This window comes from Asparagus officinalis, chromosome 5 (assembly GCF_001876935.1).
Source record: "Asparagus officinalis chromosome 5, Aspof.V1, whole genome shotgun sequence".
Classification (NCBI taxonomy): Eukaryota; Viridiplantae; Streptophyta; class Magnoliopsida; order Asparagales; family Asparagaceae; genus Asparagus; species Asparagus officinalis.
Genome location: NC_033798.1, coordinates 11,229,327 through 11,247,899, shown reverse-complemented (window position 1 = coordinate 11,247,899; position 18,573 = coordinate 11,229,327). Strand labels below are relative to the sequence as shown.

General features: G+C 36.6%; 1 protein-coding gene across 2 annotated transcripts; it reads right to left on the bottom strand.

Annotated features, from left to right (window-relative positions):
• On the bottom strand, positions 3,749-13,446 carry LOC109843203 (solute carrier family 40 member 1). Of its 2 annotated transcripts, none has more exons than XM_020412139.1 (4): positions 13,166-13,446; positions 6,305-6,455; positions 6,018-6,214; positions 3,749-4,259 (listed from the first exon to the last, which is right to left on the bottom strand). In XM_020412139.1, the coding sequence occupies exons 1-4, from the start codon at positions 13,267-13,269 to the stop codon at positions 3,782-3,784; spliced, it is 930 nt and encodes a 309-aa protein (XP_020267728.1). In that variant the 5' UTR covers positions 13,270-13,446; the 3' UTR covers positions 3,749-3,781. The 2 variants fall into 2 exon arrangements, with proteins under 2 accessions (XP_020267728.1, XP_020267729.1); XM_020412140.1 differs by having other exon boundaries at positions 3,749-4,028.

Here is an 18,573-nt window from a genome sequence, read left to right as displayed (position 1 = left end):
TTAGGGTCCACAAAGCCCTCAGGTTGGTGCATATAAATATTTTTATCAAGATCACCATGCAAGAAAGCAATAGTTACATCCATTTGTTTTAATTCCCAATTAAAATGAGCAACTAAAGAAAGCATAATTCTAACAGTAGTGAATTTGACAACATGAGCAAAAATTTCAGCATAATCAATTCCCTCCTTTTGAGTAAATCCCTTAGCTACTAACCTAGCCTTAAACCTAACAGTTTCAGATTCTTGTTTCACCTTAAACATCCACTTATAGTCCACTACAGAACAACTAGCAGGTTTAAGAACAAGTTTCCATGTTTGGTTAATTTTTAGGGATTCCATCTCACTCTTCATAGCACTAATCCATTCTTCAGAATATTTTGACCTTAATGCTTCTTTATAAGTCTTAGGTTCATTGCACTCAAGGGATTCAAACACATTAAAGGCAAACTCAGACATATTACAATCAATCAAATTGCAATCTCTATATCTTTCAGGTTTCCTAATGGTTCTTTTATTTCTATCCCTAGTGAGTTGATAATCATTCAAATCATGCATGTTATCTATTTCCTGCATATCATGCTCCACCTCATTTGGAATAATCTCATCTTGATTTTCTTGTAGCTCAACTTGGTACACATGCGGATGAAGCTTGAACTTGATCTTTAACTATGAATTGCATGTTGCTTCACTCCACAATTCCGCCAACCTCCATTTGATATGATCGTTATGGCGCAATCCATCCATCCTCCAACTGCGTTGTTTGTCTACAATAAATACGAAAACTCAAGTACTAGACAAACAACATTAGTGGTAAATTGTTTGTTAAACATCATCAAAACAAGAAGGCCAACAAGTTCTATTCGTCCTTTCAGCAACCTTATTCTACTGGGGTGTGTAGAGAACATATTTATGCCTTTTAATACCCCAAGTAGTACACAAATCATTCAATTGTTTGTTACAAAACTCAAGACCATTGTCTGTCCTAAGAGTTTTAATTTTCTTTCCCGTTTGGTTTTCAATCATAATTTTCCAGTTTTTAAATTTATCAAAAACTTCAGATTTTTGTTTCATGAGTAAAACCCAAACTTTCCTAGAATAATCATCAATTATGGAAAGAAAATATTGGTTCCCTCCATGCGTAGGCACACTAGAGGGACCCCACACATCAGCATGCAAATATTCAAGTACACTAGTGCACTTAGACTGATTAGGAAAAGAAGAAGTAGGAAAAGTAACCCTATGTTGTTTTCCTAGCACACAAGATTCACAGAAAGGGATGGGGGATATTTTATCACTACCAAAGTGACCTCCTTTATGCAAAATTTCTAATCCTTTATTACTCATGTGACCTAATCTATTATGCCATAAAACAGATTTATCACCTATCACAGAGTTAACAGAATCAAGCACAGGTTCAGCATGACAAATATACAAATTATTTTGTTTTTCAGCAGTAAAAACAACAAGAGACCCTTTTAGAATTTTCATAACCCCTTTACCCCATTTCCCCTCCAAACCATCATTTTCTAGAGATGCACAAGAAATCAAGTTATAACGTAAATCAGGAATATGCCTAACATCCTTCCAAGTAAACACAGAACCAGAGGAAAACCTAAGGCATACATCACCAGTTCCTAAAACATTGTATTTCTTTTCATTTCCCATTGACACAAAGCCATTCTCTATTTTCTTGTAGTTTGAAAACAAGTTTTTAGAAGGAGTCATATGAAAGGTACAACCAGAGTCTACCAACCAATCTGATTTACACAAAGGATCAGATAACACAGAGTTCAAATATGCATAATCACACTGATTATTAATCATAAAAATCTCACCCATTTTGCCCTCACAGACAGCCATATTAGCATGTTCATTTTGCTGATTTTTCTTAGGCTTAGGGCAATCTTTAATAAAGTGACCAGTTTCATGACAATTATAGCACTTTTTAGCTTTAAACCTGGACTTAGATCTACCCCTTCCATTTTCAAATTTTTTCTTACTTGATTCCCCATTACTAGCATTCTTTTGGTAATTAGACCTATTCTGAGGCCTACCCCTCACATGCATAACCTCACCAGAATTTTTATTTCCCCCAGAATGTTTTAAATCTAATTCCTTACTCTTAAGACCATTAACCACAATGTCAAGGCTAATATCATCTCTACCATATTTAATAGCAGATTTTACATCACTATATGAGTCAGGAATAGCATTTAGAAGGGCAATAGGAGTATAATCGTCTATATGTTTATCACCAGTTAACTTAATATCTGAAATAAATTTTGTGAAAATATCTAGGTTCTCCTCAATGTCCTTAGACATATCCAATCTAAATTTGAAAAAATTTTCAAGCAAAAACATTTTACTGGGAAAAGAGGTTTTAGTATAGAGTTCTTCAAGTTTATCCCAAAGAGTTTTAGCACATTCCAAAATTCCAACTTTTCTAATCACAGAGTCAGATAAGTTCAAATAAATTGTGGAACAAGCATTTTCGTTCATTTCCGCCCGTTTATTTTCAGTGTCAGAAGTTAAATAAGTCTGATCAACAGCCCTAAACGACTTCTGTTGAATTAAAATGCATTTTATTTTTTGTTTCCAAATGCTAAAATCAGATTTTCCGTTGAACGGAGCCATACCATATTGAATCATACCATATTGATTAGCAGCCGGCATTTTTCACACAGAGAAAAAATAGATAATGGTATCACAGCAACTAGCACGAGCAAGGGAAAAACAAGAGAAACAAAAAATAAATTTTCCAGGCAGCTAGCACGAGCAGAAACACAAACAGGAAAAATTTTCCAGCAACTAGATAGCTGTTGAGTTGGGTTTTCAGCCGATATACCTGAGCGAAACCCTAGGAGAGGGTTTCGACCTTACCCACGCCCACGCGGGGATGAAATCACAGCGGCGGCCATCAAATCCAGAGATCGCGAAGACTTCCAGAGATCGCGAAGACTTAGGAGGAGGTGAGAACCATCGGGTAGGTGTGGGAAAATAGAGGGGCTAGGGCACAAGTGGGGGAGCTGGGCATTTAGTGGGAATGGGCCAACTTATTGGGCCAACAAAACAACCAACATTCTAGTCTAGGAGACTAAATCCTATCTCATTTATTTCCTAGACCAAACCCAAACAATGAACTGAAAGGATGCGAGATAATCCTGAGAAATCTCCATCTTGACTCGGATCCACACGTATGCACGCGAGGCCAGGAAAGATGGTTAATAGAGATAGCGTCGCAACTTAACACTTTCAAGACGAAAAAAATCACACCAGATGCAAATCAGTATCATGCACGCCCAAGGGAACCTTATCCTGTGCTAGAGCAAATTACACAATAGATATATATAACATCGCGTGCACTCCAACTTGAGCCTTAATCCATTCTGACAGAATCTCAAAGCTAAACAGAGATGCATAGACCCATCAAACCATGGCCTCTTGTACCTATTTTTGGGGGTTGTAAAAACGCACGAACAAGTATTGACTAGGCTAATCTACTTCGGCCATATTGATTAAAACGAATTTAACCCCCATTCGAGTTGTGACTCCAAACATTTAACCATATATCCATCTAATTGCTTCTCTAATGTGAGGCTATATTTCACCCATGCCTTTGTACACCAAACCCACATGACACTCCTAATGGAATCTTAGAACAAACTTTATCAACTTCACAATCCATATTTCATTAAAATTCTAAAAAAAAGAAGCAAAAAAAAGATCCAACAAAACCTCAAATATCTTCTTCTCGGTATATATTACTAAAAATCAACAGAGCTTCAGGATACTGACCTGAGGACTGTAAAGAAAAGCAAAGCTAAAGCTACTCCTGGTAGCACTATTTCCTGCTTTGCGTACACAATCCAAGCGTCAAAGCACGGAAGCTTCGAGAGCCTTCCACTAATTCTCCTTTTCCAACCAGATGTTTCTAACACCAATCTTGAACTCTCATTCTCCTCAATTGCTGATGCACTTTCCAAGGATCGGGTTCGAACGTGTTTAGTAATCCTCCTTTGGCTGCTTTCACTAAGAGAAGGGATACCATTGTACACGGATGTTAGAAGCCAGTACTCTAACCAAACTGATACAATATTCCATAGTGAAAAAAATATTGCTGATGCTTTGAGGGATACAAAGCTAATTATGAAGCCGGTAAAAACAGGGGCACATAGTTTGCATATTAGATCAATCCTTCGGATTACAGAGTTCATTTCTGTCAGCGTCTCTAGAGGCTGTCCATTAGAAATTACGACCACCCTGAGATTTAGAAAGATGTGTGCAGATGAAAAATATGAATATCTAATCATATATCAGGAAAAGCAATTCTCATGAGAAAATAATCGCGATTAAGAAGAACTCAGACCATTAAAAAAGAGAGACAATAACGACATATATGCATGATACTCAGCTTTGTTTAACATATGATCACAATCATGTACCTAAGAGCAAGTCATCCAAAAAAGGAAAGAAAAAAAAAGAACAAAAAGCTATGCCTCCAAATTCAAACTGGTATGCGCCCTAATATATAAAGTGTTTTGAAAAGGTTTAAGAAATACCATTCAAAACCTTAGACATTTACACACGTAAGAAATATTGCATCCCTCACCACAATTGCAGAGTTTTGGTGCAACGGAACGGCTTTTAAAATGGCATCAAAGCAAACCAGACTCAAATTCCATCTGCCACATAAAGTGGATTACAAAGAAAACATAACACCGTGTGAGTCTAGGTTTGGGTCTATGACGAAGGCGCTCAACCAACGGAGGCATATTTGGGTATAAAATTATAACTCTTCACAACCTCAGACTTTGGTGCTGTGGAAAGGGACCTTTAACAAGGTACCAAAGTAACCAAGCAAATACTTACAGAGGATTTTAAAAATGTATCTTTGCATGCGTCCAAGTTTCAGTCCATAAAAGTGTTGGGAATTAAACGCCTAAACCCCTAATGCAACAGAAACGCAGTATAGAGAACAGTACACCAAGATTTACGAGGTTCGGCACCTGCCTACGTCCTCGGGAGCCACACAGTCAATTTCTTATTTAATCTAACAAGAAATTACAAATCAAGAGCAAATCTCTAAACTGAGATTCCTCAAACAAACACTGTAGCTACAGTGTTAATACCCACAATAAAATCCCCTCTTCTCTTTTCTCTCTCTTCTTTAATCCCTTTCTTTATCTCCCCTCAAAACACTATTTGAGAGCTGGAGATTAGAAATCGCTGCTGCGATTTGAGAGAACGCTGCTGCGTTTAAAGGGGGAGAACGCTGCTGCGTTTTGGAGATTTTTCACCGTCGCCAGAGAAAAGTCGGGGAGAAGGAGCAAAGCACCCTAGGGCATCAAAGGGGCTTTTTATAGGTGAGAATTCGTGGGCTAGCGACAGCCTATCGCCAGCGGATGTCCGACGCGAGGGTGGGAGGCGAACGCGGGGGTCGGTGTCGAGGGTCGCGTTCGTCGAGCGAGGGTTGCGTTCGCCCAAAGCCACCATCGCGTTCGCCCAGCTCGAGCTCACCTGCGCGTCTTCGACTTCGCCTGAAGCCGCCGCGACTTCGAGCTCGCCTCGCCTGCAGCTCCGCTCACCTGCGGAGGTTTGGACTCCACCTGATCTCAACAAAAAGGCATCCTCAACCTTTAGGGACATGTTAGAGCATAAACTTATAATCTTTAACCCTCACCACAACTACAGAGTTTTGATACTTTGGAAGAGACTTTAAGACCATGATCTTGCACGAGCTTTTGAGTTACCTTTGGCTCTACTGCAGTGCTAAAAAAAGGATAACATTCAAAACATCAACAGCCAGATCTACATATTTTCTCCATTTGCCCCCTTGGCTAAAGATATACTTCCAAACCTAAAATTTTTATACTGAGATGCAATGCTCTTGGAAAAACAAAAGATGCCAGATTAAGATAAAATGGTAAGGGGTTATCTAGGAAAAGAACATATTAATTAACTTGAAACGACTAAGGTGATTATTTTTCAACTCAAAAAAAAAGTAAGCTGATTATTTACCATTCTCTTTCAATCAATATAGTGCCTGCAAGAGTAGAGAGCACACCTACTGCCCCAGAAATGTTAGTTACAGCTACAAGCAGCATAAATACTGTAGGTGCACTAAACCGAAAACCATCACAGACCAATAGAGCAATTACTGTTCCTCCAGCAACTAAAAATGATAGATTCTGGGTCAACAGCCAAAGTCGAAGAACCTGCGGAAGTGAAAGATGATTATCTGCAGCATCCGTGAAAGTAATGTCCAACAAAAGGAAGAGCTAATAGATTTTAAGAATTCCAGGTACCTGAATATAAGTTAACTGGTTCACCAATTTTCCAATTAGAGGACCAAATAATGCTGTAGAAGCAGCTTCCACTACGCCATAAACGGCAGTAAATAGCAAAGAATCCGGCCAAATATTTATCATGTACAAGCCAACAGAAAATTCCCACATTCTGCACAACAAATTAGGCAAGGTTCTCTAAAAGCAGACAAGAAACCTTAATATTAAGAAATTTAAACCAATACGATTATGCAAAATGCAGATATAAAAGGCATGAGCAGTGTAAAGTTGAGTACGCTATACACAACAGTTTGACATTTTCTCCCACCGCAAGCAACAAAGCCATGGTAAGTAACTACCCCAGCACTGATAATCCGATTTCTTCTCACTTTCCTTCGAGAAATCAAACCGAGAATATTACTCCATGGAACATTGTTACGCATATGCAAATTATTCGATACATTAAAAACAATATTAGAGCGCCTCTAAAACTTTTGGGGTCAGATCATGTATGCATTTCTTCCATATCCAGGCCTACTTCTACTTCTCATATCCCTATTAATTACAAATCCTACCACTCCTAAGTGGTGTACTAATTAGCCTGCATTGTACTGCACATCCATCTCAACGCTTGGTTCAGCTACACTCACATTTTGAACATTCTTTCTTTAGTCCAACATTATCACTAGTAAGGCACTGGAATCATAAATATCCACAGATTTTCTTTTCTATCAATACACTGATATTCTATAATCATTAAAACTCCAAAGAAACTTCTCTATTTTTTAAGCATCCATTTTAAATTTTAGGACTCTTAGCGTCAAAAATCTGGTCATGTCTACTTAACCAATGAGATTGTATTGTTCTTGCATACTATATTTGGGATGAATAGAACTAGAGTATTTTAAAAATAAACTCATAGATGGAAACACGCTTTGTCATCTCACTGTACGATCATCTTCTTTATCGTATGATAGCATTCTCCTATACCAAAATAGTTGACAATCTCAGAGCAGTGTGACATCTTGATTCAGAAATATACATTAGTTATCCTCTAACCCTTCTGTTGTACGCACGGAAATTTCGACAGAGTTTCTGGTGCACAATAAGAGAAAGATTACAATAAGAATTCTCGTCTCAACAAGGAAATAAGAATCTGAAGCGAATATCTTAACAAAGTGAGATATCGGCTCTTCCTCTCATCAGTTCTACAAGGAAATAAGAATCTGAAGCGAATATCTTAACAAAGTGAGATATCGGCTCTTCCTCTCATCAGTTCTAGGACTGACAAAGTGAGATATCGGCTCTTCCTCTCATCAGTTCTAGGACTGACCTGTCGAGGGATCCTAAAAACTATTAGAATGGCCACAAGCTCAAACAAACTAATTTTACGTGGTTCGGCAAACTACCTACGTCCACGGGGTAAGGAGGGGGAAGATCTACTATTAGAGGGAGAGCTACAACTAGGGTTTACAATATCACAACCTAAACCCTCTCATAAACTCTCAGATCCCTCATACAAATACTCTCTCAAAAGGATACTAAAACCCTAAAAGACAGCTGCACAAAAAGAAAAAACCCACACAAATCCCTAGAAAAGATAGCCGAATAGAGGTATTTTTTTTCTTCCCTGCACTTCTGCTCTTGTGCCACTACAACCGCTTTTCTTCCCCTCACGAATTCTGCCTTGCACAAAGCCCTAGGGAACTGCACATTGATACTTATAGGGGGAGAAATCGGGTGGGCCTATCATGATCACGAGAACGTGATCTCTTCATCTCTTCACACATCTATTCGTGGCCCCCACTAGAAATCTCTTCACGCGGAAATGAACGCGTTCACATCTCCTCACGAATTCTCGTGGACTCCACGAGAGCAAAAACCAAAACCCACTTAGCCTTTCACGTGCCTTCACAATTCTGCACCTCGGCGAAGTTTTATCAAAACTGAGCCGACACTAACCAAACAAATGTCTCACTTGTTGCGTCCAGTACGAAGTAAAAAAATTCACGACAACGGACTCAATCCACAACAAGTCAAGACCCAAATAAGAATGCAAACATTCTCCAAATGTTGGTATCAACTCACCAAATCGATCTCACCCCTATCAAAATCCAACCCGACTACATCATAAAGACTGCCTACGTATCCTCTTGCCCAAGGAATCAAGTCAAACGTAGTTTACCCAAATGACCGCGAACGACCTCAATCCAATAGAAGAGTTCGTAACCCTTCTCCAATATCATCAACTCTGCGGCTGATAGCACCTCCAATGGCCTCAAACACCTTCACCTGAGGCAAACCAATGGCCATATCAAAAACATGTCTGCCAGCAGCACTCGAATCAAAACCCAACTCGTCATCTGTATCTAAATCCAAATTATCCCTAAGCTGTGTCACCTCAGCTGAAATCCCAAATAATACAGTATAATCTGGAGTAATCTTCACATAATATGGAGTAGCATCCCTCTCCACCCGCTGTGATACCTTTAAGGTCTGTCCAAAACTCTCCACCTGCTGAGAGTTAATTGGCTTCCTCATCGAAGCCTCATCCAAAATGACACAATCAGACCTATCTTCCAATAGAGTTTTACCATTGGCTTCCTCATCGAAGCCTCATCCAAAATGACACAATCAGACCTATCTTCCAATAGAGTTTTACCTCCAATCACAGCAGTTGACAACTCTTTAATAGGATGACTCAAATATGTCGAAGCCTCAGTCCAGAACTTCTTCTACAAACCATTGCTCGACCACAAATACCGATCCTCCTCCAGCAAGGTACGGTTCTCCAAATTTACCACCCTATCAAGTTGCCTCAAGATTTTTTTTCTAACGAAGTGTCTCCAAATACCGTGAGCTCGGCTCTAATACAGAAATAGGTCCATCTTGTACCTCCTACTAAAATCAGAATGAAATACCTTCACCTTTCTGTCTATCACACAATTCTTCAATCTGTTGGAGACTACTAGGACTTTATCCAAAGGGGATTTGATTGCAACCCAAACATACCTAGAACAGTCACCAACAAAGGAAACCATACTTCTATTACCTCCCAATGATGTCCCCCTTGGAAAATCCCCAAACATCCACGTGAACTCCTCCAGAACGACCCTTAGCACGGTGAATAGAGGTACCAAACTTCACCTTGGTCTTCTTGCTCACATCAACATCAACATGTTCACTGGACTTCAAACTGCAGGTCTTCGCACCCTCTTTTAATCTATACGAGTAATCAATACTGGAATGGCCAAGCCCCAAATACTGTAGTCTAGTCGAATCAATAGAAATCGTCAGTTCTCCACCTGCCACTATACCCCCAGTCAAGTAATACAGGTTATTCCTCCTGACGCCCTTCATCACAATCTGAGAGTCTTTCACAATCTTGAGAACCATGTCCTCAATTCGAACATTCAGACCCTCTCCAACCAAAGCTCCAATCGAGATCAAGTTCTTCCTCAAGGAAGGAACACATCTCACATCATATAACTCCCTAACAGTCCCGTCAAACATCTTGATGCGAATTCTTCCTATCCTAAGGATCTGGTATGCATGGTTATCAGCCATGCACACCACACCACTATCCAGCTTCTCAAAACTAGAGAACCATTCCTTTCTAGGGTACACATGATAGGTCACACCACTATCCAACATCCACTCCGATTCCTCCGAATAGCTCTATGTAGGACTGATAGAAAGCAAATAAATAGAAGAGTCAGAAATATTATCATCCGATACGATGTTTGCTTCTGATGATGATTGCTTCTCTTTTCCCTTCTGCTTATTCTTTATCCATTCGTCGAGCTTTGGGTAGTCTTTCTTCTAATGACCAGTCTTCTTACACCAAGCACACTGATCTTTTCTAATTGTAGGATGTCCTACTCTAGACTGTGACTTCTAATTTTTTCGGTTTGGACCCTTCCCTCTTACGGCCAACGCCTCTGCTACCGACTCAGTCGAAGTCTCCTTATCCTTCTTCCGAAGCTGATAATTTACCAGTACAGCAGTGACCTTACTATACGAAAGAGATACATTTTCATTAATCAGAATAAGGACGAAGGTCTCATATTCCTCGTCGGGCAAGGAACTCAACAACAGTAACGCCTTGTCCTCATCATTAATCATGACATTCACATTCGTCAAATCCGCAAGAAGCTTCGTGTAGTGATTCATGTGATCTCTAATTGAGGTTCCCTTCTTCAACTAGAAACGATAAAGTCTCCTCTTCAAATACAAGCGAATTTTCACACTCTTGGTCAAATACTTGCTTTCGAGAATCTCCTAAATCTTCTTCGCATAAGTCTCATTCATCACATCATATTTTAGATCTTGAGTCAAACAAGACCTAATCATACCACACGCCGTTCGATTCATCTTCTTCCAAACCTTCTCTTCAATCTCATCTGGTTTGCCATCTAACTCTAAGGTATCCTCCAAATTCGCGTTCAGCGCATCTAAAACATCGCATCTCCATAATCCAAAGTTGTTTGTGTTATTAAACTTCTCCACATCTATCTTCATAGAGTAAATATTTAAACTCTGAATAGTCTTCGCGCCAGAAGCACCACCCTCGACACCCGAAACACCTTCTTTCCCCGACATCTTTCTCAACGCACCAACGAACGAAGAATAGATCCAAAACTGAAAAGATAGAGTCTTTTACCAAAAGATCCCACCTTTATCACCAAACAAAGCCCTAGACGAGCTTTTAAATCGATCTACTCCTCCAAATAGCCCAAGCGTAGCTCGAGCTCAGATATCACTTGTTGTGCGTAGTAAAAATTTCGGCAGAGTTTCTGATGCATAATAAGAGAAAGATCACAATAAGAATTCCCGTCTCACTAAGGAAACAAGAATCTGAAGCGAATATCTCAACAAAGTGAGATATCGGCTCTTCATTTCATCAGTTCTAGGACTGACCTGTCAAGAGATCCTAAAAACTATTAGAATGGCCACAAGCTCAAACAAACCAATTTTACGTGGTTCGACAAACTGCCTACGTCAACGGGGCAAGGAGGGGGGAGATCTACTATTAGAGGGAGAGATACAACTAGGGTTTATAATTTCACAACCTAAACCCTCTCACAAACTCTCAGATCCCTCATACAAATACTCTCTCAAAAGGATACTAAAACCCTAAATGATAGCTGCACAAAAAGAAAAAAAACCTACACAAATCCCTAGAAGAGATAGCCGAATAGAGGTATTTTTTTCTTCTCTGCACTTCTGCTCTTGTGCCACTACAGCCGATTTTCTTCCCCTCACGAATTCTGCCTTGTACAAAGCCCTAGGGAACTACGCATTGATATTTATAGGGGGGAAATCGGGTGGGCCTATCACGATCACGAGAACGTGATCTCTTCATCTCTTCACACATCTATTCGTGGCCCCCACTAGAAATCTCTTCACGCGGAAATGAGCGCGTTCACATCTCCTCACGAATTCTCGTGGACCCCATGAGAGCAAAAACCAAAACCCACTTAGGCACTGTTTGGCAACCAAAATAAGTGTCTTATCTAAGAGCTTGTGTCTTATTGACTTGGTCAATAAGGTTGGTGTCTAAGGCAATGTTTAGGGGTTGCGTAAAGCGCTCCGTAAGGAAAGAGGTACTTAATTGATCTGTGATCACCCTGTAGTACTATCCTTACCTGGCTAACTACCTGGGTAAAACTTTTATCTTTTCACTGTAGGAGTTTTTGGTTGAGCTGTTTGGTGACCAAAAATAGGAGGAGATTATTTTGAAGATTGTGTCTTTTGCAAGTAGCTTTTGAAAAGCTATCTCAAGTAGCGTTTGTCTTTGGGAATGAGCTGCTAATTTTTTTTTCTATTTTTACCCCTAATAATTCTAATTTTATATAAATAATATTACATGTCTTTTTTAGTCATTTAACAAATTTAAGCTAGCTGTACAGCTAATTTTGCCAAACAGCTCTAGTCAATCAGCTAGTTATACAGCTAACAGCTTTAAGCTACAATTTCACAGCTTTTAGCTAGCTTTACAGCTTTCAGCTATAATCTCGTAGCTTTCAGCTAGTTTTGCCAAACAGAGCCTTAGCCTTTCACGTGCCTTCGCACCTTCTTCTTAGCTCATCGGCTTATACTTTTCTCTCTTCTCCCAGTCTTCCCTTACGTATATTTCGTATCTGTTTCCCCAAATCAACAAATCTCTTGGGCATGTTGCCCTGAATTTTGAAAAAAAAAATATCTTGATAAATCATTGACCTAAATATGAAAGTGGTGACTTCCTTGGCAGCCGATCTTCCATTTCTTCTCCAAATACAATAGCCTTTATTAGTTATAGTAATATGATCCAATTAAGTAACGTGAAGAAGCACACGTGTTCCACATCTGGGAGAGCACTGTTATATTGTGAAATTCAATCATTTAGAAATAAACAGGGTTCCTAATCATGAAAAGAAAGACAGATTTTAAATAACTTCGTAGTTTATCATGTATTGTAGCTTGACTCCGAGAACTAGTATTATTATCCCTTCACTGCATCAATCAAAACTTCAAAGTTAACATAATTTTGTAGTCTATAAATTTTATTGTCTATACTCAACATGTTCTAGGCTTATCATTTTATGCTCTAAAACTAACATGCCCCCGCACATATTGATCCTTTTCATTTGATTATGAATCTTGATTCTTGATTGTTCTGATATCATATACTACACGTTTACACCAGACTCCGAATTGTGGCGAGGATTCAGAGTTATAATTTTACACTCTTAACACGCAATGAAAAACTCAATAAAAATTAGTTTACAACCATAATAATTAATCATCATTTCCAGAACATAGGTCTCACAACAAAAAGATCGAATAACCAACAGAAAGAAGAAAAAAATCCTAAAATTTCCGATAAAAGGGAGGAATTACCTTGCTCCCCATCTCGCAAGGAAATGACCCATATACATGCGCTTGATGAGAGGAGGACTTAGAGAAGAATAAGAGAGAAGAGGGTGATCCATGCTCTCTTCCATTATTTCTCCTTCTTCTTCCTCTATTAAGAAATGTTTAGGCCTTTAATGTGCCGTAATCCTTCATGGGTCATGGCCTCTGATGCATGTGTTCGGTGACAAAAGCAATGGAGTTGTTGATGATGATGGTGATGATGGTGATGGATGTCAGAGACGTCAGAGTTTTATTCAGAAAAGGTACCAACTCCTCATCACTCTCGAGACTGAGATTTGCCGAGTAGGGTTTGTCTTTTATTAGGGTTAGGGCTCAACCGGGACCGACTTCTAAAATAAATTCTATGAAGTGCTTTCAAAGAGAATTTTAGTGTCAATTTCGAAGGTAGTGCTCATTTTGAATATTTATGTTGTTTACGATGATCCAATATTTATCTTTTTACTGACCTTGTTAAAGTATTTGAATTCATTACTGTTCACATTGATTTTTTTTCCCCACACTAATTTTACTGGTTTAAAACTTGATTATAAAATACATGTAATATTTTCTATATATATATATATATATATATATATATATCATATCATACTCCCTTTAAAAGTACGAGTTAGGAAAATCTTTCCATGGTCAATATTACCCTAACTTTTTTTAAATATTACATTGTTATCTTAATCTATTTTAATTATATTTTCTTTGAATTGATAATTAAATGACTTATCCTATTCATAATGAGATTTAGCACCTAAAAGGAGATACGTTTCATAAATTTCAAATCCTTTACTTATTTCAGTTCGTAGAGAAATCTAAAAAACATGTAGTGCTAGTCAGCACCTAAAAGTTTTTGAACTTTGTAAAAATATTCTCCAAGTTTTTTAAATTGCAAAAACACCCCTACAATTCAAAATTTTATTAAAATATCTTGAAAATTGTAAATTTTCCTTATTACAATTCAGTAAGAAATCTGAAAAACAAATGTTAGCTATCAACTGAATGTTTTTTTACTTTGGAGAAAATATATTGTAAGTTTTAAAAATTACAGAAACACCCCTAAAAATTTAAAAATTATAAAAAACACCTTGAATATTTCAAACACATTAAAAACCGACAAACAACACAAAAATTCCAAAATTTATGGAATTTGCAATAAACAATTTGAACTTTTTACAAATTGTAAAATAAAACCATCAAAATTATAAAATTTATAAAAAAAACTGATAATTTCCAACTTAATAGTACATTAAAAATATAGGAAGTATAAATATCTCATACATAATTTATAATTTAAGAAAACACCCTTAAAGTTTCAAAAATTACAAACAAAACCTCAAAATTCAAATTTTATAAAAAATACCCTGAGAATTTCAAACTCATTAGTAAATTTAAAATATAGGAATTATAAATATATTATAAGAAATTTACAATCTGTAGAAAAGACGTATAAGTTTAAAAAAATTATAAAAATCCCTTAAAATTCATAATTTACAAAAAAACACCATGAGAATTTCTAACCTACAGACACTAAAATGAATATACAAAATTACTAACAACCCCTAGAAAATTAAAATTTTGCTAAAAATATCATGTTCCCTTTAAAAGTATAGGTTTAGGAAAAACTTTTCATGGTCAATATTACCTATAACTTTTTTGAAAATAACATAACTAATTAAAAATCTATTAAGTTATGAAATTTATAAGAAAACACCCTTAAAGTTTAATATATTACAAATTACCCCTCCAAAGTTTGAAATTTTCAATGATTTTTTTTATAAATTCTTGATTTCAATGTAATGTTTAATAGTTTTGTGTATTTATAAATTACAATTTTTTAGGGTGGTTTTTTTATAATTTTTAAAACTTTTGAGGTTGTTTCTCTTGTAGGTTTCTAAATTTTTATTGTATTTTCAGTGTAATACATGGATACGTCAATTAATGATGGTATTAAAGTGAAGTCATTATTAAAATTATTAAGCCATAGTTAAGTGCACACATCACTATTCCTAGGTAGTATAGTTTATATATACAAAAAATTTTAGACAATCTATATAGTAGTTAAAAGGATTTTGTCTTTAATGTACTTTATTTTATAAATTATAGTTAATGTGAACTCACTATATAATTTTGACTATGGTCATCATAATTTTAATACGTTTGATTGTTGATTGTATATGTATATAGACCATAGATTACTTTACTTTCTCACATCAACTAATATTTGGCACTTAATAATTTAAATTATTATTTTTAAGTTTAATATAAAGAAGAGCACTAACAACATTTATTTATTTATCTACAGGATAATATAATCTCAGTTCCTATTTTTTCTTGAGATTTATTCCATAGTTACGCGTATCAAATTAGTAACTAAAATAATAATTATTTATGCTTAAATTTTCCATAGTTACGCGTATCAAATTAGTAACTAAAATAATAATTATTTATGCTTAAATTAGGATGATTATAGTTGGTCACTCAACTAAAATAATAATTATTTATGCTTAAATTAGGATGATTATAGTTGGTCACTCACTATGGAATATTCATGAAGATATATACCTTATTTTCTATAACTATATGCCTTGTCGATGTATATTTTATAAATTAGTTGTTAATTTGACATTTTATGCACTTTTCCTTTGTAGAAATTTCTTCTTTGACTTTTGGATTGTGTAATCACTATATCACTATTCTAGCGTAGAAATGACCTCACTCTAAATGGCTTCAAGCCAATGTTTGAGTTGAACTGAAGTATATATATTATTACTACTATGTGTAAAAATACCAAATAATTACACTTTTCTTTGCCAATTTTCAAAATTTTAGCCTTTTTTATAGTTTTGAATTTTGAGGGTGTGATTTGTAGTTTTTAAAATTTTAGGAGAGTTTTTTCAAAAAAATTATTTTAAGTTTGGTAGTTGTAACTTCTATGTTTCATGTGTTGGTGGTAATTTTTTTAAATGTCAGGATATGTCATACAACTCTAAAATTTTGAGGGTGCTTTTTGTAATTATTAAAAACTATAAATTAATTTTAAAAAAAAATAATTTCAGATGTCTACTAATAGTTTCCAGATTTTTTGTGTACTTGTTCTAAATTTTGAAAATTTAGAGTTTTTTTTATAATTTTTAAATTTTGAAGGAGTTTTTTTATAATTTTTGTAACTTTGAGGTTGATTTCGATAAATTTTAACTTTTTAGGTGCCTGAGGGTAATATCTTGAATTTATTTTTTGTTGTCTGTAAATTTTAAAATTTTAGAATTTTAGGGTGGTTTTTTATAATTTAAACTTTTGAGGGTGTTTCTATAATTTTTAAGATATTGAGGTGTTAATTAAAATTTTAATATTATTCAGAGGCTACTGTTAATTTCTTAATTTCATGTTTGTTATTTTAAGTTTTAAAATGTCAGAATTTTTTGAGTGCATCATGATAATCCATTGAATTCATATATGTTGTTTATAAATTTTGAAATTTTAGAATTTCACGGTGCTTGTTTGTAAACTTTTGAGGGTGTTTCTATAATTTTTGAGACATTGATGGTGTTAACTACAAATTTTAAATTCTTCACAAACTATTATTAATTTCTTGATTTAATATTTTTTATTTGAAGTTTTGAGACATCACGATGGCTTTTATAATTTTAAACCTTTTAGGATACTTTATGCAATTTTAAAACTTTTTAGGATTTTTTTGCAATACTTCATGTATTATAGTATGTTAGCTACGTATAATTTCTTTATCTTAACAAACTAATACCATAAAGATGTTTTATATTTTATTAATATTATTTTTTAAATTATTAAGCTATAGATAGTTCACGTAGGATTATGATCTGATGTAATTATGATTAGAATAGATTAAGATATAAATAAAATATTCAAAATAATGAAGGGTAATATTGACCATTGAAAGATTTTCCTAAACTCGTGCTTTTAAAGGGAGTATGATATATTGAAGAATTTTGTTAATTGGACTATTAAGACCTATTAAGTCTGAGTTTAGAGTTTGCAGACCAATTGGTTAAATAACAAAACCATGTCGCTCCTTTGTTGGGGGTCTGGATTCGATTCATGTGTGTGCCAAAGGTGCTATAAAATGTTGCGCGCAGCGGAAATTTCGGCAGCACTTCGGCAGCACAACAAGAGAGTCAGGTCGCAATAAGACTTCTTGTTTCTCAAAGGAAACAAGAATCTGAAGCCTATATCCTATCCAAGTAGGATATTAGCTCTTCCTCTCGTCAGCTCTAGGACTGCGCGTCGAGGGACCCTAAAAGCTATTACAAATCACACAAAACACCTGCAGCCGCAAAACAATTGCACCGAAACAAGTCCTTGCACTAGCAGCCGCCAATCAAAAGAATCAAATCTCCTGCGCCAAGCCTCCAAAGAAAATCAAAGCTCTTTGCTTTGTACTGCACGCGAAAAGAACCCCCAGCCGAAAAATCAACAAAACCTTGCCTATTTCTCTGCCCTAGGAAACAAAAGCCTATATATAGGCTTTTTCTTCGGGTGGGCCTGGTACCGAATTTCGTGGGCATCCGTGTCCACTCACGCAGTTGTGAAACCGCGTCCACTGCCCCACGTTCACAATTCTCCACCTCGGTGAAGTTTTCCCAAAACTGAGCCGACACCAAAGCAACCAAATGTCCCACTTGTTATGATCAGTATGAACTCAATCCACAACAAGTCGAGAACCCGAATGAGAGTCCAAACAATCTCACCCCATCAACTAATCCAAACCGACTGCATCAAACATGACTGCCTACGTATCCTCTTGCCCAAGGAATCAAGCCTCCCGTAGTTCATCCAAATGGCCGCCAACGGCCTTAACAATTACGAATATGCAACAAGTTTCGACAATGATCAAACTTGTTGCTCGGAACCACCTTAGTGAGCATATCCGCCGGATTATCCTTCGTGTGGACTTTAACAATCTCCACATCGCCATCTTCAAGAACATCTCGAACGAAGTGATAACGAACATCAATGTGCTTCGTCCGCGCATGAAAAACCTGATTCTTCGCCAAATAGATAGCACTCATGCTATCACAATGAATAGTGACGGATCGCTGCGATATACCAAGTTCTTCCAAAAGTCCTCGAAGCCAAATAGCCTCCTTCACAGCCTCCGTACCTGCCATATACTCTGCCTCCGTCGTAGACAAAGCCACCGTCGACTGTAAGGTGCATCTCCAACACACCGGCGCACGGGTCAAAGTGAACACATACCCCGTCGTAGACCGGCGCTTATCCAAATCCCCAGCATAATCCGAATCAACATAGCCAATGCATAGTTGCCCACCTACATCCAACTGATCTAATTCCAAACCATACTGTGCCACCAAAGCTAGCAAAATCCGAATCGAAGAATGCTTCAC